Here is a 24942-nt window from a genome sequence, read left to right as displayed (position 1 = left end):
CAATCTGCCACTTATCTGAGCTCACAACAGCCATCTTTATTTACTCTCTGATATTCTGACTCCCACGTCACTCACCAGGTCAGGCACCACCTTTTGACGACCACATACACTGTCACGAATACTATAATGGCCATCGTGGTGACCCCAAGTGAAAAATGAGAATCCTTGCATCTCACACGCACATTTGAGTCGTTCAAAAATCCATTTTTATTCAATTAATCGAAGAGATAATCTGTAGCATAATCGATTCTTAAAATATTGCAGCCTTTGTGTGCCTTCGCTTTATTAGAAGGGTCCACTCCATCTCAGTTGTCCTAATGTAGTTTCCGTTGAACAATAAACCAGGAATCTAACATGTGTCGACTCTGCAGATGAAAGCTGAGGACAGACTTCATGTGTTTGGTACATCACAAGTGACATCCTTTTGTTATTGTTTTAAAACTCCCGTGGACACGTGCCGAAGTTGTTCCACAAGTAGTCGTATTTCCTTTCCTCTCAGAGGAAAAGTTTCTCCTGTCCAGACTACTCGCAGCCACATATTTTAGGAGAAGGGGGGGAGAGAGTTGTTCATCTTAAAAATGTCAGTTTAAGATGGGCCACCATTCGTTTATTGTCTGATTAATGGAATGTCATCCACCGCCTAGATTTTGATGCACAGGTTTATTTCTACTTCTGAATAAAAAATTTATGTTTTACAAGTTGTAGTTGAGTTGATGATGAGCAGAAGTGTGACTGTAGCCTGTTACTGTTGTGAATAAATTAAATGGGGCCTGTCTAGGCAGTGGAGGAAGCACCTGTTCCATAGCAGGGTCAATATCAGCCATTATCTTGGTGCGTTCTAAAGGCCGGCGCTCAGCACTCTGACGCAGGGTTTCATTGTACTCTTCTGCAAGCTCAGGATAAAGCTGTTTACCCTACTCTTTTCATTCATCACTCTTTGAGGTCGGCACTGTGTTTTTGATGTTGTCTGTTTAGATTTTACTCATAAAATCGGTAAAAATATGTTCATTTACACTCTGTTGAAAAGGCTTGTGATGGTAACAATCATTTGCAGTAGAATCAGAATTTTCATTGTCATTATACATTGTTAAAAAACATTGTATGCCATCTCATTAATTAGTACAACTCACCGCAAGATTGCCTTGCTATAAATAAAGATAATATGTAAATAAATTGCATAAAACACACATTTTCATTGTATTTGAGTAGAAATGTGACGTGCTCTCCTCTTTTATCCAAGATTTTTGTGGCAAATGTGTGTGTGTGGGGGGGGCGTGTCTGTGTTTAGTCACAAATACACTAAACTTCAACTGTTGTACAGATTTTACATCACTTTAAAAGTGGAAAAAACTATTTGGGAAGGCACTGGCAGTGCTCTCACGTCTACTTTTTGACACTTTGCAGGCAGGCAGATCTAATCATGCAAAATATGTTTGACATTCCCATGTTGCTTCATATCATTTCACGGTTTTTTTCCCATCAAATGTTGCAAAACAGAGATGAGCATATTTACCAGATTAGGAGTGTTTCAATATCTAGCCAATCTGCAGTTTACAGTAACAGTTCCATAACATTCTTTGGATTCTGAGTGTGAAGATTTTGTTTTTATTTTTTTTGTGCTGCCAGCTGCAGGCTATATGTGTACTGTATTTCAACTGCTTACCTGAATTCTGATTAAACTTTGAGTCATAACAACCAAAATCTTTTTTTGTACATCCCGAGTGTAGTTCGGATTGTGTTAGATTTACAAGAGCAAAAAAATAAGCTTCATCTGACAATTGATTCTTCATTTCACATTTTTATTCTGAAATAGAATGGTGTTTGTTTCTTGTTCGGACAAAATTTCTGCTTTCAAGTTGTACACGGTTAACTCATTGCATGTTTTCGATCTGAGGCAAATCCACATATTGATCTTGTTTCTGCAATTCTTGGCTGCTATGCATTTACACTACAACACACAAAGTATTTATTCTGACATTGCAGTTCCTACACATATGGCATTTATGAAACCCAAATTGCATGCAGGAGAGTTCGTAAACTTTCATAGACTATTCTTCCTATTCTATAATTTTTTTTTGTTCTTATTTCAGTGATTCATCATGACCATCATGGCCATCTAAAAATATCTACAGCACTCCTAAAATGAACCATATGTTCCTACCATTGCATAACAGATTAGCAAAGCGGAACAAGGATTGTTGGTAACAGCGGGAAGCTAAGATGAACAACAGCAGTGCCATTTGGGGGAAACAATTCATGATGGAGCTAAGCCTACCTAACTGACTGCACGCAACGTTTCCGACCAAGTTTACTGCCTTGTTTGTTTCTTATATTTTATCTTGTTGATCATGAGCAATGGAGCTAGGTGAGGGAGGTGAGAGATGACATTTGGGTCATCTTGAGCCGGAGCTCTGGGGTTGTTTTGTTTGCTGCTCATCCTGTAGACTTGATAATATGACGCTTCTGGACAGGCAGCACGCCGTTGACCTTCTCACTCCCCTCTGGCCTTTGACACCTCGGTCTCCGCTTTCCGTCATTGTGTTTGTCTTCCTGCCATGCGACTCTTCAAATGAATGGGGAAAATTACAAGGTAGAAAGAAGAGGATGAGAGAAGTACGTAGTGGAAAGAATGTTTTCCTGACAGTATTGTCTCCTGTATTGCTTGCTGTATATTAGAGCTGCATTTATGTTCATTACATCATAAAGAATAATCGTTCAAAAGTACTCATTACCATTCCTCACTCGATGTTTTTTTTTCTGTTCTCTCTTGCATGCTTAGGCGCTACGTCTGATTGGTGAGCTAAGCAGAGGGAGAGGAGAGAGACTGACTTTTTTTGTATTCCCTATCATGTGTTCTCACTCTGTCAAGAAATGAGAAACTTTGATATAATATTTTGTGAAAAGAAAAGACAACTCCTGTTGGCATATGTACTTAGTACACAAGAAAACAGAAGAGAGCTAAACATTGTATATTATATTCAAACTTCAAGACTTTCTACCAAACTCTAATTTCGTCAAATCTATTTTGCATATTAAGTAAAACGAGCTAACGGAAATTGGCATGGATGCTGCAGTATCTTGAATCAAAATCAGAGCAAAAAGCACACATTACTCAAAGATATATAATTTTGCTTCATGGACACAATGAGTATAATATATAATCTCTCAGCCTGAATGTTCACTAGTACCAATAATAATCGGCACTATAGCATTGGCACAAAGGATGAAACGTGATATAGCGGGGGAACACTGTCCCATACTGTAAAGAACACCGTGTCTGTCTTGAAACGTGATCTTTATTCATCCCCCTAATAGATATACTTGCAAGTATAAGGACAAATCTATTTCCTTCCCTGTTAAAGCTCCATCGCTGTCGATAAAGTCAAAGCCTTGTGACAGTACTCTTCGCCACTAGTCATCCCCACCCCGGTTATATTTGGGCTGGCTCACACTTACTTACCAGTAGGGGTGCCGTCACAACAGGAGAATGTCGCTCCCCCTGGTGCATTTTTATTTTCAATCAGCGCTGCCCCTCTCGTACCTCAGCGTCACGATGCTTAGCAGGTCAGACTGCAGATCTTGTGTCACGGGCGGAGGTGATGAATAGTGCAGTGGGGTGGGAGTCAGTCATGCTAGGCTGCAGCACATGATGCGATGCGGCAAGTTTAGCTGGAGGGCAACCGTTTTCTCCACTTTGACATCAATACAGCAAGCGTGTCCCAGAGTTCCATTGTCACTTGACTGCAGGCTAATTTGAGAACAGGAGATGCCCCGTCTCGTTGCCTTGTGCACGCATGTCGGTTTGTGTGTGGCGTGCGCCGCATGAAGGCTATGTTCTATGTGTTGATCTTTGCACCTGTTGTACTGGCAAGGATTTTTTTTGTTGCCTTCGCTGAGCTAATTTACAGTACAACTCCTCTTTGATCCTCTCTGTCATTCGTTCTCTAATAAATTTCCTCGCCTCAGGTGGATAGAGGAGTTGTAAATGAGACATCAGATGTACCCCCGAGCAAAGCCCTTAATCTCCGCTTCTCTGAACAGGGAACCGATCGCTCTTTGCTTATGTTGGTGGGCTTCCAGATGTGCATTTGTTTTACTGCCTTAGGATGATAGCAACCTGGTTCACTTTAACCATCATATATCTGCTTGTAACTCATTCACTGCCAGCAGAGTTTTCCATATTGACAGCTGTTTTAGCGCATTTTGACTGAGCTTTCAAGATCCATACAATAACATTGTGTTCTGTGACAATATAAGCACTGAAGCTACAAAAAAAAAAAAAGAATCAAACGTTCTTTCACCAGAAAGGTTTTCTTTCTGAGGTTTTCTGTTATATAATCACCAGGAGATCATGGGGTGATTCTACCAAAAAACTGATGTTTCTGACTGAAAAGCAGAGAAAACAAGGCTTTTGTGCAAATAAACCTGTCAAGCATGTCGAGAACATTGACTTTATTGCTAATGTTTTGCTTTTATGATGCTTAAATTATATATCAACAAAATGCATACTCCCAATTCAGCACCTACTGAGTTTGTCCCCTTCTGCATCATTGCCCTCTTTTTTTTTTTTTTTTTCAAGTTCCTAAACATCATTTTACTTAACATGAATAGCTCCAAAAGTGTGTATTTGTTTTCGCGCACAAGTCAGTATGTGAGAAATGTTCAAATTACATAAGCATTTTTTTCCCCAGTTCACAGGCACTTGTGCGTCATAAATGTTCACGATAAACAACCATTTGCATTTTGTGAGCAAGCAACTCAAGTCAGCACTTTTCTGTCGCTAGCGCTCAAGCTAAACAGTTTATCACTTATTTCAAACAAGAGGCCATTTATAATTCTTGCTTCAGTTCATCGCAATATGTCCTCATCACCACCTGTTTGTATACATTTGAGGTTCTTGCGCAGTCGTGTAATTTGGTAAGTTCTAAGTGGCTCCTGATTAAAATGACTGCAAGTGTAAAATATTGTTTTTTAACATGGGCCAGACCTCAAATGCTTCTTTGTAGACCCTCTGGCCAGTTTTTACGGCAAAACACTGGAATGATATCACAGAGCTAGACTCATCTTTTCAATGTCACTGGCCCCGCATGACTCTATCAATGTGTACAGTATTTGTGTCTCTGTCTCCCATCCATCCATCCATCCATCCATCCATCCATCCATCCATCCATCCATCCATCCATCCATCCATCCATCCATCCATCCATCCATCCATCCATAAACAGTCTGTTACGCACACAGGATGTTATATCAACTGTGATCGTCTCAGGTATTTGGTCTGCGCAGTGTTGATCTCTCTCTTTTTTTGACAACAATGAATGGCATAGTTGGAATAGTTTTGGACAGGATTACAGTTGTCATCCTCGAGACGCTTTTGGCGTGAGTGGGCGCATGCTCGCACACCTACCCCCACAGCATCACAATACGGGTTAAACAGATTTCCTGTGAGCCATTGTATCTGCTTGAATATGGTGGCTTCCTGGTCAAAACCTTCACGTTGAAGAAGCTCGCGTTCTCCTCAGCAATTTCCGCTCTCAATTCCTGTTCCTTCCTTTTTACATACGCTCCGACCATTCCACGCTCCCCTTTTCCTTTGTAAGTAATGTTAGTAATGTCAAGTTGTTACTCGAAATAGAGTCACAATTTAGTCAAACATATCGCACAGCCGAGAGAAATATTTGGTTTAAAGCCAACACCTTTTCATCACAACTGTAAGACATACATCAGGTATGAAGACTATCAGCAAGTACTAAGACGTTCTTCTTCTTTTCCTCCTATAACAGTAGTTCCTTGAAAAATTAGAAAAGTCAAAAAGCAAAGGTCAAGTTAATCATTTGATGCTGGCCAAAATCAGGTCATCTGAGGCGCTTTGTTGACTCGCGTGAGACAATGTCACGCGTTATGACCTAGCACATTTTTCCCCTCATACTTTTGTCCAATTTTACAAGCAATCAGGCGTGCGGGGATTGAAGTTTCACTCTAAGGAGTCTAGTCCAACGTCTACATAAATTATTTATCCCAGGACTGTTTTTCTTCAGTCAAAAATGTCTATGGTGTTTGTTATTGTACATTGCGACATCAATTTGTCAATCCAGATGTCAGTCACTCACTTGCCCATTGGTTCACTCGCTCACTCAACCAAAGTAATCCACTGTCTTCTTTGTGCTGTCCAGCTTTCTCCAGAGAGCAGTCTAAACATGGTTTCAGAGCCAGGCCAGTTTAGCCTCCAGCAAAAACACAACAAGAGCAGACACAAACACTTAACTGCAAATGCGTGTCTGCCTAACATATTTTGGCACCGCCTCTCCCACACGTCTTCAAAGTTTGGCCAACCTCAGTTATTTGTTTACCTTTGTCACTTGTGAACAACAGAGCTTAGTTGATTTACTGTCTGTCTTGTAAATCCATACTACATTTAAACATATTATGGCGTTTGTGCACTGAAACTTCCTTTAATGCCATTTCAAAGTCTGTCCGAGTTCCCCATTGTCTGCAAATGACTCTAACAGTTGTAAAACGTATAATTTATCTTTTGTGTGTGGAAAATGAAAAATAAATTCCAGAACTATTCTGCAAGATATTGACCATCATATTTTAGTAAACTCAATGAGGGTGGCATTGCCATCCTACCGTGCCGTACCGTACCTAAACAATCAAATTGTATTAAAAGAAACTTGTGTGATAGAAAGATGCTGTATGCATGTTTTGCCTTATTTGTCCCTCTGTATCCAGCTTTTTTTATATACTCCTATAAAGCGCTTTCCTGCAATTTGTGTCAATGTCTCAAAAGGTGTCATTGGAATGCCATCTTTTATATGGTTTACTTTTTTTTTTTTACTTTTTATGATGGGACACTCACAGTTAGTTACCCAAGGCATTCTTCTTCATATGACCATATCATTTCCAGCTTTAATGAGTAAACGTAATTGCAACACATCCTGTTTGCGTTCTTTACAGGGCCATTAGGAATGAATATGCTACTGCCTGGTCCAATAAAGTAATTGAATGAGCTCTAGCAGAAAGTCTCAAAATATAATTATCAACCCGATAATTACAGAACTGTTGAAAACCCAGTGAAGCCAAACTTTGCTGCAAGTGCTTCTAGCAAACTGCATGGGTAAAGAAACTCCCCCAAGTCAGCCTGGGGGGGCCCCTGCCTTTGCAAACATTTTTCCAGAGATGACCCAAGGGCTAAAATGATCTGCGATTTCATCACGGAAATGATGGGTGCTCGATGATTCCCCCTTTACTGTCGCCGAGAACATCGGCTTCTCTTTTTTTGGCTAATAAACTACTTGGCGCAACGTTTTGTTCTTCGAAGCCGTCGCTATTTTTGGACGTAAGATATGTTTGCCGGCGAAATATGATGTGACACACTGTTGTGTACACTGATAATTAGAAATAAGGACACAAGCTTCACCACTGATTTATGGACGTGCTAGCAGGTCTACAGTGCCTGGATGAGAATTGTGATGTCGTAATTAGTGAGGGCAAATCTTTTGAATATTCATTTTCTTCTGGTGTGCACAAACTGCAGTTAACTTTAATGAATTATTTATGATCAGTCTTGAGAACCAGGAATTTATCGGTATTACCTTGTACAAATATGTCTTGTGGCTGTTAACATTTTGTACACGATAGTCTTACGTAGTATCTTATTATTTTTACAGTTCTGCCAGCCGGGAGGTTGGAAGCTGTCCAGAGAGCGAAAAGCACCCACCTTCTTCACTGTCGTGCTGACAGATATTGAATCAGACAGACACTACTGCTCCTGCCTCACTTTTTATGAGGCTGAGGTCAATCTACAGGTAAGATTGCATACATGCATTCAGCTGTAAACCTTTTCACCGTGTTGTCGCTCATACTACTAGGTAGCACAAACTCCCATTGAACCATAAGTAAACAAACCTCGACATGTCATTCCACCAAGGAAGAGCAAACTAGACAACAGAGTAAACGACTTGGATGATGACTTAAGTTTTTTATACTGAAGTTGTCCTTTTTTTTCATGTACAGTATCCAAGGAATGAGTTGACTTCCATAATAATCCAGTCATTTGATGGTGTTGAGTTTTTTAATAATAGATCAAACTTTTGAAGTTTTTGATAACTTGTAGATTTATCTTGTTTTCGCAATCTCATGATGTCCTCCTTCACGTGCCTTCAGATCTCATTGGACTTCAAATGTTTTAGTTGATAGAATCTCTGTTCTAGTCGAAATTCCTTTAGACCTCTGGGTATGTCGGTTTTTGAGGTTTCTGATTAACTATGAGCATCACCAGCCCCCCCACTTATCCCAGAAGTGCTGCACGAGCCTCATTAATCCTGATGTAATGAAATCTGAAATCTCGGGCTCCTCATCCTCTTTTAGATTGCCACGATACTAAAATTAACTTTGTTGAAGTACCTTTAGTTTGTCCCCTTCATGATGCTTAAAAGCCACCAGGGGTATTTTGGTTGAGCAAGATGATGCTTCTCATTTTCTGTTTTCCATTATTAGATTCTAATTTAGTTTTTTTTTTTTTTTAATGCTCTTCTGCACTTTGTTTTCACTTGTAGAAACGCATATGCGTGACATCGTTCATTGTTAGGACAAAACAAACATCTGCATAAATGCGGACGATTAAAAGGCATGCTGGATGTTGATGAGAGAAATATAATGAACCTTTGCTCACCCTTGTTTTTTTTTTGTTTTTTTTTTTATTCACTCGCGCGTGCAAGTCGACATCCCCATCTATCATTACCAACAGATTGATTTGGACTTGATTAGTGTATGATTACAAATGACCTCGTCTCTCCCTGACAAAAGACCACACAATACCAAAGTAATGGTTTCACTGTGTTTGTCTTTGCGAAAGACCTCCAATGGGTCCTGTCATTTTGCCCATTGTGATTTCACATCCTTTAACATGTGCACGGCAGTCGTCAATCACATTCCAGGTTGATCAGCAAGTCTTGTTTGGGTGAGGTGGAACCTCATAAAAGTCTGTGTCATGTGTCAAAAGGTGGACAAGTCACTACATCGGAATCTTCCAAATAAACAATTATTAATGATCTGTTCTTTTTTTAAACTCACAATTAAACTGTGTTCTGTGAATCAGACCATAATTATTTTCATCCCCTCCTGGTGTACAACAAAGAATATATAAAAAATAACCAAAATTAGCCTCGCTGTTTTGCAAAGGAGCCAAATAACATCCGTTGTTGTTTGTCACTAGCTGTTTGTCACTAGTTCTTCTGACGCATAACTCACTGCAGACCACGCCATCTTTTTTCTGTTATGTCTCAGTCCTCCGCAGACATTTGATTGTCGTCAACTCGCTTATGAAAGACTCCGAGGCCTAATTCGCTAAAAACAGAATGTTTTTATTTTTCCCTAGGCCTAATTTGCTAGAAACAAAGTGTTTTTATTTTCCCTAAGCAGATTTGCTCTGTGAAAATGTCCCTGTTGCAAATTTTATCTGCTGGAATTGTTCTCTTGTCACTTGACTGTAAATTCAATGCAACTGTATTGTACCACTTTTTCTTTGACTCAATCAATCTCAGCCTGATAAGGAACTGGGACTATATTTGGCCTTGTCCCGACATCATACTCCAGCAAAACAAACACACATTCCTCAGTTCTACATAAGGCACTGAAGATCTTCTCGAAACGTGACATTGTTTGAACAGTCTTTCGTCTAAATGAATCTTTATCTGCCTAATCAAATTTCCGAGAGTCCAGACAGGTGGCAGAGGAATGTTTTGCGTCTAATAATTGAACCAAATCCTAAAAATAATGGTGAAGTGGGACCCCCGTCTGAATGAGATATTTTCAGGTTCTTTTGGCATGTTTTCATTGCATGAGGAAATATACTAGATTTTGATAAGGGCTTTAGTCAGGAATGAAGTATCCTGGCGGAGGCTTGAACGGAGATTACTTGTTCATTGACCTTGTTGCATTTTTGGTCGCAGCTGACATTACAGTTATAATGTCTAAATTCATGAATCATAATTTGCTGGATTTTTAAAGGATGTTTGCCAACATTAAAATAAAGACGTAATTGAACTTCAAACATTGCGCAATGGATCTCATCCTGTATTCCACTCCTATTTCTGATGTGTTACATTTCTTCTGTTTGTGGGACCCAGTATCCTTAAACTCCGAGCATTGTTCAAATGTGCCAGCCGGCTGTTCAGAGTACCCCAAAAAAGGAATGTTAAACTAGGATGTCAATTGTGCTACCATGTTCCACTTTATGTGGTTAAAGTCCAAGGCACTGTGTTAAAGTATTTGATTAAAATTCCTTTGTTTTTTAAATCCCAGGGATCTAAAAGTATTGAGGTTGATGAAGATGAAGAGGTGGAAGAAGATTGCTTGATCCAGCCAGCTCAAGTGTTTGCACCAAAAAGTCTCATCCTTGTGTCCAGATTGGATCATCCAGAAATATTCAGGGTATTAAGACACAATGTGATTGATTTATTTTCTGTCTTGTTCAGAAAACCTGCATTTTGTATGTCTCCATATGTGTCGTCCTACCAGGGTTGTTTGGGATTGATCTACACCGTGCACATCGATAGCCTTACGTTCCCTTTAGAGGGCTTGGTGGCCAATCTGTTTATATTCCAGGTTCCTGTGGCCGGTGGATCCCAGGTATGTCTTCTTCAAACTAGAGTATTTTTTTTATTGATTTTGATTGTTTACCTTCGGAAGTGGTCATGGCTTGATGATGACATTGTACAACAGTGACTGCTAGGATTTCCACAGTGAGTCACCAAAGTCGAAGGTCGAAATAGTGAATGTACCGTTTTTTCCCCCAACTGTCGCAATGTCATCGTCAGAACAAGTATCTTACAAAAAAAAAGGATCCTCCTATCTGAGGCTTGTGCTATTGTGTATGGTTTAGGATTTTAGTCTCACTCAGGATTTGGAACTCATGAACCGTCTTTTAACAATTCTCAGGATTTATGAGTTCAGTTTCTTTTCAAACAGTAGTACGAGTAAAAAAAACTGGTGCGTTCTCAACATGTAAGTGTGCCTTTCGGCAAGGGAACAGACACATTAGTCCAATTAGCACATAGTAAAACCTTTCTGGTATGTGAGGAATTGTATGGATGAAAGAAAACTTGATGTTCTCAAGACTTTAATTTTCACTTTTGTTGCTACATCTTTAAAAGTCTCCTGCAAACTATGATGGCTGTTGCATCAGCACTTTTATCCATCTGTGTTGCACACATCATGAAGACACATGCATTCACGAGCAAATCGTTAAAATTACATTTTTTCTAGTTTGATCGTTGACATTTGAGTTGTAACTGTGGGACCATTCAGCACTCGCTAGAACGCTTCAGATTGTCTAATTTATTCCAGAAATCTCGTTAAAACGTTACCTTTTCACAGCCAGAACGTGGTGTTCCGGAAATAAAATAGAAAAATCCGCCGGTGTCTCTGACGTAAGGTAATGATTTGACTCAATCCCAATTGCTGCTAGTTTTAATAGAGATTAAAAATAAGCAAAAATACTTCGGAGATAACTGTGATCTGTTTGACGAATGCTGCCCCTTCCGCAGGTGACACCATGACATCGCTATGGATGCTACCAGATGAATAAATCCTAAATAAGTTGAATGCTAAGGACTTGACTTGGCCCCAGTGGCTGCTCGTTTTAATAAATTTATATCAGTCGTGACAAACAAGGGCAGCCGCACAAAGTGCAGCTTCATTGGCAAAGGAATATTGACGCACACCAATTGTCTGCTAATGACAACTTCATCCATCGTTGAATAACAAACGCCATCACTCAGCACTGTGTTGCAACGTTAGTTTTATAATTCTTCTTGGAATACACCAAACGTCCACCGGTCAGTGAAATGTAGCATACATAAAAACACATTCATTAAAAAAAAAAATTTTTTAAAAGGTGTGTACATTGTGCATTGTTGGGATGTCACTCCAAAGTCATTTGGCTCCTCTCTGCTCACCTTGCATTCACTTAAATGAATGAGTGTCACGTTTTCTGCCATTTTTTTCCCCTTGTTTTTACTCTACAGAAGCTGTTTAGCCTGGGTGCAGGCGACCGGCAGCTAATCCAAACTCCTCTGAATGACACATTACCTGTCACATGCAAGAGTGTTGCTCTGCTCTTCCAGCAGCTAGGTGCGTTCCCAACACTGAGTACCCAGTTAGTGATCCTCTGACCCATAATGTATGTCTGCCCTCTCATTAAGTCGTAACATCGTCAGGATGGTGTGGCTTTAATAGGTTACCCAAAAATATTTTTCCTGGAATCTTGCACTTTTTATTTGTTCTTAATCTCTTGAAATAATATTGTAAATCATAATTCGCATCTTAGTTGATTTAACTCAGCAGCTTAATATCTTTGACATGACGTGGTATAAGTTAAGTCAGTCTTATCAGATTTTGAAGCCCCAATTCTTTTGGCTAAATCACAAGTGCAGACCTTACAGTCAGGAGACATTTGGATTTATTGAATTGTAAACGTGTCTGAGGCAAGATTAGAAGGTTTTGACCTCCCATTAGTGATTCTGCAATTTGCTCCAAGCTAGAGCAAGCACATGATGAAGATTTGATGGAGATTTGATGACGATTTTGATGTTGGGCTCACATTTACACAATACAGTAACCTTTGCGTAAGCCATTCGTGCGGCCAGTACAGTATGTGCCGGGTTCACAAAGACTTTTAGGATGTTTATCCATCACAGAATTACTATTCCACATAGGCCACTAATGTAGATGATGTATGTTGTGTTTTTAGACTTTGACCTCACTTTTGAAGTAAGCCGACTTGTATCTGTGATCTTAGAGTGAATTAATTACAAAATCTGATTTACAATGGAAAGTTGGCACTCGTCTAGCCTCATTTGGGGACAAGAATGTGCTTGTGATCAGATTTTATTTTATTTTGTGAGTGTTTGTGAGGGGGTATTTACTCGATACACTTTACAAGGTCGTGAGGAAGTCATTGTGTTTGTGGCCAATCTCTGTTAAGGAAACAAAAGCATTTTGACAGAAAAACAAACCACTCCAGTCTTTACACACGTTTGTTTTTATTTATCTGCAAACAATTCTGTTGGTCCTTAATGTGGAAATTTGGGACGTGCGTGTGTTGGGAAGGTGCAAACTCATCACTTCATTGTCAAGAAAAAATCCATTCTCCAAATGAGTCAAGTGTTATTCAACACTTTAGGTTTATATTTGAGTAAATCAAAAGCTATTTCAATCCAAAACATCTGAATAGGTTGAGTTATTTCATGTGTGTGTGGCTGTGCCTAGAGTCACTGTTGCCAAAATGCAAAGGTACACTCAGTAAATGGTGCGAGCCATACTAACAACTTCTCAAAATGTCCAAACTTATTGTCATCCATTTCATTTTTGTGGCTTTTCACTTTCTCCTTGACAGTTGCACCATGTTTAGTTGGTTCAATTAAATAAAAACACTTCGGTGCTTACGTATTATCGGGAGGACCTTTAAAAAAACGACTCAAAAATTAAAGTAAATTATTTATTGAAACGATAACATTACATTTGTAATTCCGGAGGCCAGAACGTCGCAATTGCTTCCAAAAGTGACTCAAAGACATCAGTACAGGCAACATGCTTCCGCCACATGAATTCGGCCAAATACGACTCCAAATGGTGACGTGCAGTGCCACAGTGCTTCTTGTTTCGCCACTTTGCCGATCCCCATAGGCGTTCCACTGTCTGCGTATGAGCCCCGGTGTTCGGATCCACAAAGTTGTACTTGTGGTTGACGTTGAGGTGATGAAAGCCTGATTTTTCCATGTGAAAAAAAAGAAAAAGTAAAAATCAAAGGTCCTCCCGATAATACGTAAGCACCAACACTTCAGTATATTGTGTGTGGAGCTTAGAAAGAGGGTCTCGGTTTTTCTGTTGCAGTGTGTTGGTTTATATGTGATGCTCAATCCTGACTAAAATCATCCAACTTGTTTTTTTTTTTTAATTGAAATCAGTACCCCAATCCATGACATCTGCTAGATTTGTTAGTCGGACAAACTTTGTAACCGAGCCAAACCAGCAATTTCCTTCTGACTGACTCTGACATATAAAACCTGCTAATCAAGCAAATACAGAGTCAAGCACGTAACTCTATCTAGTGTATTTGCAACAGGGATAGACCCAAACTTTTTCATACCCCAGGGGTAATATGAACAGTTTTGAGGGAATGTGTAATTGGCATGATTCATTTATGTCTTTGTTCAGTCTATGTACTGTACAAGATCATAATTAATGGATGCCTGGAGGGATTTGATGTAGTAAGATATGACTGAGGAATTTGAGTCTGCTAATTCTAAATTTGGTCAAATCCCCTCTAAATTTCAAAAACACAAAGTACATCTACAATCTCTATAGCCCTCATCTGACGGTACTGCTGTTATAGCAACCAGTGACGTTTTATAACCGTGCCTGAGTCGTTAATCCCTCTTTGATTGGCTGCTCACGCAGTATTTGTTTTTGCTCATTCTCAAAGCGTGTCAAAGTATGACTTGTGTTAATCATTTCTCAGATTCCTCCCCGGTGCTGTCAGTGATTTATTGGCATCTGATCCGCAAAGAGAACAAACGTAGCATTTCCACAATTTTGTCCGCCCTCCTACCCAAATAAGGATCGTAGAAAAAGACGTACAGACTGGCAGTTCGCCACATCTTTCGGTGAGCACAGGTCACTGAAGTCAGAGGAGAGGAATGTGTGTTCAACATGTCACACTGTGGAGGAAGTACAGCCCCCCTGAGCCCCCCCCCGGGAGTGAGATAAAACCGGCCAACAAGAGTGTTGCTGTTTATTTGTTTGTTGCCTTTGTCTCGGCTGTTATCAGGCGCTGCTGCTGTCTCTTTTTATTTAAGGCTCGGAAATGTGTCACTGTTTTCACAAGATGAGTAAACACCTGGCTCTGACATTAAGGCTCGGCCTCGTCTCTGTAAGGAGTTCGGCATATTCGTACTGTAGACCAGTAGTGTGTGTTTGAGTGTATTAAAAATCTACTCAGAAGGAAGAATTTGCGCATCGTCAACATTTAAAATGTTCTCGGGTTCTTGTTTGTCAGTGTCGAGCTGCACCCGGGGTGCCGAACATCCAGCCCCAGCGCCCCCAGTGGACCAGACATGTCTGCTCGTGTTCCTCTCTCTTTTGTCATTCCCATGTGTGATAAATTAAGCTGTCAGATGCTTGATAGAAAACAATAACAGGAACTGTGAACTTAGAATTCTTCCTGATTGTCACACTGGTATTTGAAACGTTATTTATAATTAATGTATGAGAGTTTTTCATTTCCGTTCTTTGACCAGAAATTAAGACTGTCTTCACGAGTCAGCTATTTAAAGGCCTTTAAATAGTTGATGCTGCCAGCACAGTGATACTGTATATTAAAGTACTGTATTGTGGCAGTTACTTGGTCTTTTTTTATTTTTTTATTTTATATAACCAAAGTTAACAGTGTCGCACAGTAATTTAATGACTCACGTTGATCGCTAGTATTTGACTCTAGTCCAAACTGTCATCCAATTAAGCTAATAGTCGATTAACCCAAATAACCAGTCTTACACCCATCGCTGGCACCGTGCATGATATTTGTTGAATTTTATCCAGTTTTTCCTCAGAGGCCATTAATTGGTCCTATTTTCTCAGTTCCTGAAATTGTAAATAACCAGGCGTCGATTACGTTAGATAACCAATTAAGCCATTACATAAGCCATTACATTCAACATTCCTTCCCCCAAACACCTCGTTAATTGTGCTTTCTTTGTTTTCTTTAATTGTTTCCCTGTTCCAGGAATTCAAAATGCTTTGAGTCTGTTTTGTGCGATTCTGACTGAGCACAAAGTTTTGTTCCACTCCACAAGTTACCAAAGGCTTGGGGAGGCGTGTCGCGCATTGGAAGCTCTTATGTTTCCCCTCAAGTACAGGTCAGTGTGTGCATTGACACTTTGATCATTGTCTTCAGTTTCACAGTCAGCACTATCTAAAGACATTTGAATAATTTTATTATCCTCCTGTTGAAGGGTTTTATTGTGGTTTGTTTATTTGTTTAGAACAATGTGCTGGGAAATGTGCCTAGTGACGCTCAATCATTGAGTTCATTTTTTATTTCCTTTTTCCTGGTCTTGCTTGACATATAATGTATGTTTATGCATGTGTGTATATATTATCTTCGTAGTTATCCCTACATCCCTATCCTGCCTTCACGCCTACTGGAGGTGCTGAGCTCACCGACACCCTTTATCATTGGCGTGCACTCCATGTTTCAGAGTGAAATCCAGGATCTGGTGAGTGTAGAATGAAATCTCCTAATCTAAGTAGTTTGTAAAATGTGATGATGCAATGTTTAGCGCACATAAATTCATCTGCCCTTGTAGGGTTTTGATTTAGCTCCCTGTGCCATGTGTTGCTTCTTGGGGACTTCCCGCCAGGTGCAATAAAAGCGCCTGATATGTCATTATTTCACGTGTCATCAGTTGGATGTCATTATCGCGGACCTTGATGGAGGCACAATCAAAATCCCAGAGTGTATCCACTTGTCTCTACTTCCTGAACCTCTGCTCAGCCAAACACAGGCGGATTTGTCACTGGTAAGCATGTCAATGCTTCTTCGTTCATTTTTTTATTACAGCATTTAACTTGAACTCTGTTTCGGTCTGTTTCTATCCGGATTTATTAAGGAAAATGTTGTAAAACTTGGCAGTAAGACACTTAATAAACAGTGACAAGGGGCAAAAACAAATAAAACATTTGAACTCAACACAAAATATGCCTAACTCGCAATAATATCCCTTTTATGAATGGTATGTTCAGCTGCTGTTTGTGGAAAATTGTGATGTGCAAAGCCTGTCTCTTCTAGGTATTGCATCCTGACCTAGAGATTGCAGACAATGCGTTCCCTCCACCTCGCACTGCACCCTCCAACCTCAAATTGTTGGTAAGTCAGCATCACTGTCACATGGCCTCCCTTTTTTGCTCATAGTTTGATGTCTTCCTCCCCCATGAGGAGAATGCTTCTGCTTTCAACAAAAGGCCCTTATGCCAAAAAAGGTCACACTATTGAGATTCCGCATCAACTGACTGTTGTCAAAACTTGATGATGAATTGATAATCACAGTGATGTTGCTTCATAGTTTTGAGATGCATATGTTTGTGTCTGAATGTGTGACAGGACAAAGAGGTGAGGGCTGTCTTTCTTAGGCTGTTTGCACAACTCTTCCAGGGCTACAGGTCATGCCTGCAGCTCATCCGTATCCATTCTGAAACTGTGATTCACTTTCACAAGGTAAGATTACAAGTACCGATTCCCGTGCGAAACCAAGTTCTCTTGTTAGTCACCGATTGATTCAATATTTTTAGCAAATGCTTCCCATAATGCAAATGTTCTTGTAAACATCCAGGAATCAACAGACCATTAGCATGATTGTCCCTTATTACTTGGCATTTATTTTGTTTGTCGGACGTTGTTTCCATTGTAACTTCAGAGCAGATCATCATCAGCAAAGTACCCCACATGGATTTTGTTATAATCTTGTTCAGCGTGTTTTCCTGAAATCAGCAAGTAATGTTTCAGTCAACCCACAAACAATTGACATGCCTTCTTCGGTACACACAAACTTGCGGAGATTACTTGAAAGATAGGGCAAATATCCTTTCATTATACTATGACCTACAGTACAAGAATGTATCACATTGTTCACATATGTGCAATATTGTAACTATTTTAATTCTGACAATGTGCAGACTGCCTTTCTCGGCCAGCGAGGCCTCATTGAAAACGATTTCATCACCAAAGTCTTGGATGGCATGGCCTTCGCTGGGTTTGTCTCTGAGCGTGGTCCGCCTTATCGTGCTTGCGATCTCTTTGATGAGGTTAGCCCACTCGATTTAACATAGAAATCTCCTAAATAGCACGCTCATATTTTACATGATCATCATCATTAACAATCGGGGTTCTTCATTTTGCAGTTTGTATTTTACTTTTATTCTGTGTGTTCATAGCTGGTGGCCTTAGACGTTGAGAAATTTAGGGAAGAAGATCACAACCCTGCGAAGCTGCAGAGACGCATCAGGGAACTCTCGGAGCAGCTATACAGAAATGTGAGACTGACAAATTTATTGTTGTAATGAATATGAAGCATGAATATGTTTAACGTTAAGAGCGTATCACACTTTTTATGAAGCTTTCCACAATTAATCATTGGCATATACAGTAAAACCCCGCCCCGCCTCTGTTGTACTCACACACGTTCGTTGGTAGAATTGAGTCGCGTTCAATGACCGCTCATAAAGTACAACATCCCAAAATTACTCAGGAAAAAAACTAATTTGATTCACCAAACGGCAATGACTAGTACTTGAGCACATTGCAGGGCGTATGTGGAAACATTTTATGCTCATGGATCAAATTTAACTTCTATCTCAAGGCGCCTCTGTATGTGATTTTAATTCATTGGTCATCTTAATACTTAATACTCTTGCATTTGTTATCACTAGGAGATTCCAAACCCCCACTTGGCATTCCAGAAAGTGCCTAGGCCATCAGAGGGATCACATCTTCGGGTGCACCAGGTACCCTTCCCCCTGTTGTGTGATGATCAAGTGGAGAAGCTGCTGCAGGAGGGTGTGGCCAAAAGCATCAATGCCCCTCCATCAACACGGTCTGAGAAGAAATGTGTTGTACCTGCTGGTCCTCCTGTCTGTATGACCACCTGTTACTATCACCATTTCACAACCCATCCTTGATGCACTTTTAATATGTGAAGTGATTCCTAATCTTTGTTTTTCAGTATCCATTATGGGAAAGACAGGCTCTGTGTTTAACAGTGCTCGCAGGCTTGAGGTAGTGAGGAGTTGCATAGCCTTCATCTTTGAAAACAAGACCCTCGAGACTGAAAAGGTTCAGTGCACGATTATTCAATTTGCTTCCTGAGATGTATTAGATATTTCTGTATTTATTTCCCAGATTAGTGGTTTTCAAACGTGTTATACCTACCAGCTCCAAAAATAGGATATTCAGTATTACATGTTTTTCCAATATCGTGCAATCCTATGAATTATACATAACTAATTTGTTTGTGTAATGGAAAATCAAATGATTTATTTTTAATATATTTCATTGATTGATTGACAGAATAAACTGTTATTAAAATAATTAGTTGCGTCCTTATATTATTGTAGGATGCTACAACGTTATGGATAGTTTGAATTGTAACATTGCGCTCATAGGAAATAAAAGGAAATAAAAAGAGCTGCATATCAGTAATGAGTCATTTAGAGTTAGTTGTACCTAATAGTTGTGTAGAAAAATGTCCGTAATATTTTTTCATTGTAATCATAGTTTCTTTCCAAGGGCCATTATGACTGTCAACCCAAATAAATGTATGAGTACCTCTTATTATATACAGTAAAACCACAAATCAGACGAGTAAAAATTGGTCAAATATTTAAAAAAAGAAGATATTAAATATGAAGACAATTTGCAATTCTAGTAATGACACACGAATTTGATGCACAATTTGTCTTCGCGGGCCACATAAAATGATGTGGCGGGCCGTATCTGGTCCCCGGGCCTTGAGTTTGACACCTGTGCATTCGAGGAAGCCCATGTACTAATACCGCATTTTGAGAATTACCGTCCTACATTTTATGTACTTTTTCAGAGTCAGGTAGTTAGTGTTTTGTTGCCTACTTGAGCAACCAATTATTTCACTATAAAGGTAAATTAGTCCATCCTGTGTGTCGGCATCCTAAGGTTTTAACAGACGTGGAGGTTGTCTCACATTTTCCTTCACTAAGGTTCTGTGTACAACATGGCGTATCAGAGGGAAAGATAGAGCACATTTTTGTTCTTGCAATGGCCAACAGCCAGTTTGCTTTGTAGCCTACTAACTTCATATATTTGTTTTATAATTAAAGCACTGGTCTTGCTGCTTATTTGAGAATGCATGCCATTTATCCTGTGAACCATCAAGGAGCCTATAAAACCTGCTTTGACATATGGTCGGAATAAACACGGGGTTCTACTCAAGGGAATGTAAATACTGCTGTTGCAATCACTGGCTATCGTAAAGTTGTAACGTTTCATCCGGCTCATCAAAATAAAATGACAAAAATTCTGTCTGGAGACCACAAATCTATTCATAAAATTAACTCCATTCTATTAGAAACCACAGTACATGTCTTCTTTTTTTTTTTGTTCTTATGTTATGGCATCTGCATTCGGGTCTCACTAAGTTCTTCCCAACGTTGTCTCTGTCCATCTTCACCCTCTTAACAGACTCTCCCTGCTGCTCTGCGGGCACTCAAAGGCAAAGCCGCTCGCCAGTGTCTGACTGAGGAGCTAAGTCTTCATGTCCAGCAAAATCGGGCCATACTGGACCACCAACAATTTGACTACATCATTCGGATGATGAATTGTGCCCTGCAGGTAATTCCCCAAATTTGAAAACCATGAGAAAAAAAAACATGTTGTGTTACGAAAATTTGGTCTCTATCATGTTTCAAAAGACAGTAGTAACCTAAGATTGTCATCAATTAAGTGCCTAAATCTTTTTCTTCTTTTATAATAGGCAATTGCAATTTTTGCAACAAAAAGTAAACAAAAATAGAAGCAAATAATCAATAATACTGAAGAAATAAAAAACTGCAAGTACCCCACATTTCTTTTCCGACCTCTTACATAAAATCATTTTGAGGTAAAAATAACCACGATTTATGGCCGTGGATCCGTCCAGAACGGAAATCAAAACAGGAAAATACTTACAATGTCCTCAGCTTTTAAGCAAAAGCAATGTCAGAGAAGCACAATTGTACATAAGACCTCCACTGTCCATGGTTACCCTTCCTCCTGGTTTTAGCTTTCCTGTATTCTCCACTTGTTTACAACATGTTGTAAGAATGAGCTCAGTAATGTTGCTCATTGTTTATCAGACAACTTGTTTGTCTCTTCCTGGTGCCCCCATAGTTGGAACAAGTATCCAAATCAGTAAGCCGTCTGTTTTGTGCAGTCCTGAAAAAATCGGAGGCTTCACTCAACAAAAGCAGCCAGGTCTTTATTGCTAATTCTTCATTTTTTACTGCCTCGAATCGGCTCTTTCTTTCGAGTTTAATCGTCGTAAGCAGTCCCAAGTGCGCAGATTTCATGGAGTGACTTTGGATTCCAGTCATTTTTTATTACAAAGCCAATAAATCTTGGCAGCTACTCAGGGCATGAATACAATGTTGAAGTTCTCACCATGTGACAAAGCTGTTGGTTGGCACTACCAGTCTCATTGCCTTGACTGGACGAAACTGAACTGGTCTTAAATTACTGACCAACTGACTTTCACATACTTTACTGACATAAGCTACCAAGTGTACGTGGACAAAGATTCTTGGAGAATCCCACTCATGGCGTGCCATTAAAACTGACACACATTCTGATTTTACTGTTTTTTTGTTGTTTTTTATTGCATCCAAGCAAATGTTCTGAGCTCAGCTTTTATGGATTTCTTAGAGACGAGCTGAGAAAGTAATATAAATAGAAAATTGGCAGTCACAGTATTAGTTCTTCACACCCATTCTTGCTACACGCTGCCTCATAACAGACTCGCAGTGATATTTCAGTTCCGCGTGCGAGCGAGAGGAAAAATGGGGAGAGAAGGATCAGAGTGACCTATCCTGTAAAAAATGTTGCATGCTATTGTAGAACGATAGCATAATGCCTCATTAGGATTTCTGGCGGCCACATGTAAGTGACACGTTCATTCACAATGACATCATCATGAAGAGGCCAATCATGACATTGATCATTAAACTGCCTCTCCCTTGGGGTAAATAACAATTTTGGTTTTTGGTTGTAATCACCTTCCGAAAGGTTTTTGAGGATCAGATGGTGGAGGTGGAGTGTGGCGCAAAACGTATACAGCTGTATTCACAGCGTGGCACTTTTCCTGTATTTTATGTTACAGCCTCATTCCGGAATAGACGATATAAATTTTTGACTGGCAAAATCCTACACACCCCATAATGAAGTGTTTAGGACAGAAATGTACCGAGATAACCTGGTTGAAAACCTTCTGCAGAGTGGTCAAGACCTCAGACTGTGTTGAAGGTTTACCTTCCAACAGGACAATGACTTCAAGCACACTGCCAAGACAATGAAGGGGTGGCTTCAGGACAACTCTGTGAATGTCCTCAAATGGCCCCCGACAGCCCAGATTTGAATCTTTGAATCTCTGGCAAAATCTGAAAATGGCTGTGCACCAAAGAGGAACGGGCAAAGCGAGCCAAGCTAGTGACATCTTAATCAAAAAGACTTTAGGCTATACATAGTATTGATACTTGTGTACAGGTAATGTTTCAATAAATCTGGAAAAATTGAAGAAGAAAAAAATCGTGCTGTCGTTATGTGGGGTTATATGTAGAATTTTGAGAGAAAAAAAATAACTTACTCCATTTTGAGAAAAGGCTGTAACAAAAAAATCACAGTGAAAACTTTCCGGATGCACAGTATTTCTAAATCTGTGAAACTTCGAGGCAAAGGTTTTGCATCCTCGTTTGTTTGTCATAAAATTAATTGAGTCATTTGAATAATCGTTATGTGTTTTTCCAAGAAGCAAATTTCCAAAGCCTGTCATGCATTAAAAGAAAATGTTGCGTTCTCAGGAATGTGTTGCTGCCGCCAATGAGATTTTACAATATTTTTTCCTGTTTAAACAAAGGTTATTATTCTTATCGGTGTTTCTGCCATGAATCACACCAAGTAACAAGCCCCACTGACGCATTTGAGCTAATTGCCCATCTCGTTGTGCGTGCACGCACGCCGGTCAGTGCTCCTGCTCCCTGCAAGTACACAAGCCATGTGGGGGGAATCAGGCCTGCTGTGGATGTATCCTGGCATCTCAACCATTTCCTGTCAGATAGGATTATTAGTCCTCTGTGCTCTGCTCTTTCATAGCCCAGGGCCTCATCTTAGTTAAAAACCACATTCTGAATGGCCGTTTACTAGGAGAGGGAATTACGTTGGGAGGTTCAAGTGGCCACGGTGCCGCCGAAGCCATATGTCCCACATGATGGTGAGTTTGATGTGCTGAGGTGAGAAGTGGGCAAGACAGAGCACATGTTCTACACAGATGTTCCGAGGAAATTGATCTCAGCGTTGTCTTGGTGCTGACGTACTGGATGAACCCTGCACCTCTTTGGTGAGCCTGAAAGCCACCATAAGGTTCAAACTGTTTCAGTGTAGGACTTGATTACTTTCGACGTTACTTAGCACATAAATTAGTTTCTTGCTGAGGAAACGTGGCCTCTGTGTGCCTCAGTAACATTGATGGGCTGCTTAACGTAGCAATGGTCAATAGGAATTGGAACCAGGTAGCCTTCCCATGTTCAACTCATTCCTTTAGATGTCTAGTGCAGCCAGGTAAACATCTGCTGAAATCAGGTTTCAGGACTCTCAATACACCACAGAGGTCAACTATGTGACCTTCTCTTCCTTTTGCTCAACCTTGCTGCATTGAATCAAAATATGTTTATGCACTATATGTGCGTAAAAGTGCCATTTACGTGTGCATTCCAAATGCATCACTTCATTCCGGCAGATTTCCTGGTTAGTTTTTCAGGAAGTTTCCCTTTTGTTCACTTCCTACATCATTTCTGTCACATGCTTGAGTTTTGGGCTCAGCGTAACGTGTACGTGTCTGATGCCGAATAGCTACGTTAGTCATCGTAGCTGTTAAAAATTTCCGCACCTTCAAGTGGGAGGAAAGGACTGATGAGAAACGCAGTAAATAATGGGAGGAAAAGAAGACGGCGGGGTGTCGTTGTGGCCAGAAATGTGAGGCGACACATCAGAACAAGTTATTTTCTATCCAGTTTTGAGTTCCAGAATAAAATTCCAAGTACTCCCCATGCCATTGGAAAATCATTTTGCATTTATTTTCAGGCCCTCTTTAGAGTGTTGTGCTTATCTCCTTGTGAGTTTATCTCGAAATAATGTCGCTACTCATCCAGTCTGTTTAGAGATTATAGGTGATAATGAAGTTGACTAAACCTTGTACGTATCATTTGTATGGATGTAAATTTGAAGAAAAAAAAATACTTTTTACAAACATTGTGGTATTTGGTCTTCTATTAGTCAATAGTAGACAACCATTTTATGTGCAGCTGGTTTATAAATCACAGAAGTTATTACAACCTCCTTACAACCTCCTTGTCTCGTGGTGAGTTTATCATCAAAATTCTGTTGCAATATATATATATACACTACCGTTCAAAGGTTTGGGGTCACTTGGAAATGTCATTATTTTTTTAAATAAAATGGCTATTTTTTTTTTTCAATGACGATAGCATTAAACTAGGTTTAAACTGGTTTTTAATGCAATATCTACATAGGCCCGTTTCCAGCAACCATCCCACCCAGTGCTCTAATGGGCCATTGTGTTACAAGGCTAATGGATGATTGTGCAATTATGTTAGTTTTCATGGAAAACACAACATTGTCTGGGTGACCCCAAACTTTTGAAAGGTATTGTATATACATTTACGTATACATATGTCCCTCATCACTCATGAACTTCAGTCACCCGCAGCTTTGTTCACTGTTGGTAAGCAATGCTCTGGTGCCACTGCAAGGTGGAACATTTTATCGCAGCCCAAATGGCAGAAAAGGCAAACACAAGTGACAAGCAAAATTAAACAGAAACTGTGTTTGCTTTCATGTGTAGCTGTGGCACTTGTGTTTTGCATTTTCGCTCCTCTGTACATTCTTGGATTTTTTTTTTTCCTTACTCTTTTTCTCTTGAGCAATGGTGGCAACAGGGGGGGGGGGGCTCCATTACAGACCACAATCAGAGAATTTTGCATTCTTTACCCTATGTTGTGAACTATTGATATCTCAACGTGTGACTGTGTATGCGCACATTCTTTTTCATGATTTTGAAGTGAACCAGATTACTAAAAAAATAC

The 24942-nt window shown here is 39.8% G+C and overlaps 1 protein-coding gene across 3 annotated transcripts in view; it reads left to right on the top strand.

The window, feature by feature from the left end:
• sbf2 (SET binding factor 2) overlaps positions 1–24942 on the top strand; it is a 60950-nt gene that overhangs the window by 12883 nt on the left and 23125 nt on the right. For all 3 annotated transcript variants that reach the window (XM_085907286.1, XM_085907285.1, XM_085907287.1), the window contains exons 3-16: positions 7671–7808; positions 10306–10434; positions 10522–10632; positions 12030–12135; positions 15788–15920; positions 16172–16280; positions 16470–16583; positions 16853–16930; positions 17165–17278; positions 17737–17865; positions 17995–18093; positions 18490–18694; positions 18783–18892; positions 20273–20422. In XM_085907286.1, coding sequence (XP_085763412.1) covers positions 7671–7808; positions 10306–10434; positions 10522–10632; positions 12030–12135; positions 15788–15920; positions 16172–16280; positions 16470–16583; positions 16853–16930; positions 17165–17278; positions 17737–17865; positions 17995–18093; positions 18490–18694; positions 18783–18892; positions 20273–20422 — 1725 coding nt within the window. The remainder of the gene's footprint in view (positions 1–7670; positions 7809–10305; positions 10435–10521; positions 10633–12029; positions 12136–15787; positions 15921–16171; positions 16281–16469; positions 16584–16852; positions 16931–17164; positions 17279–17736; positions 17866–17994; positions 18094–18489; positions 18695–18782; positions 18893–20272; positions 20423–24942) is intronic.

Source organism: Syngnathus leptorhynchus, chromosome 3, assembly GCF_054491065.1.
Source record: "Syngnathus leptorhynchus isolate UIUO chromosome 3, UIUO_Slep, whole genome shotgun sequence".
Classification (NCBI taxonomy): domain Eukaryota; kingdom Metazoa; phylum Chordata; class Actinopteri; order Syngnathiformes; family Syngnathidae; genus Syngnathus; species Syngnathus leptorhynchus.
The sequence above is the reverse complement of the archived record's forward strand: the minus strand, read 5'-3'. Positions and strand labels throughout refer to the sequence as shown.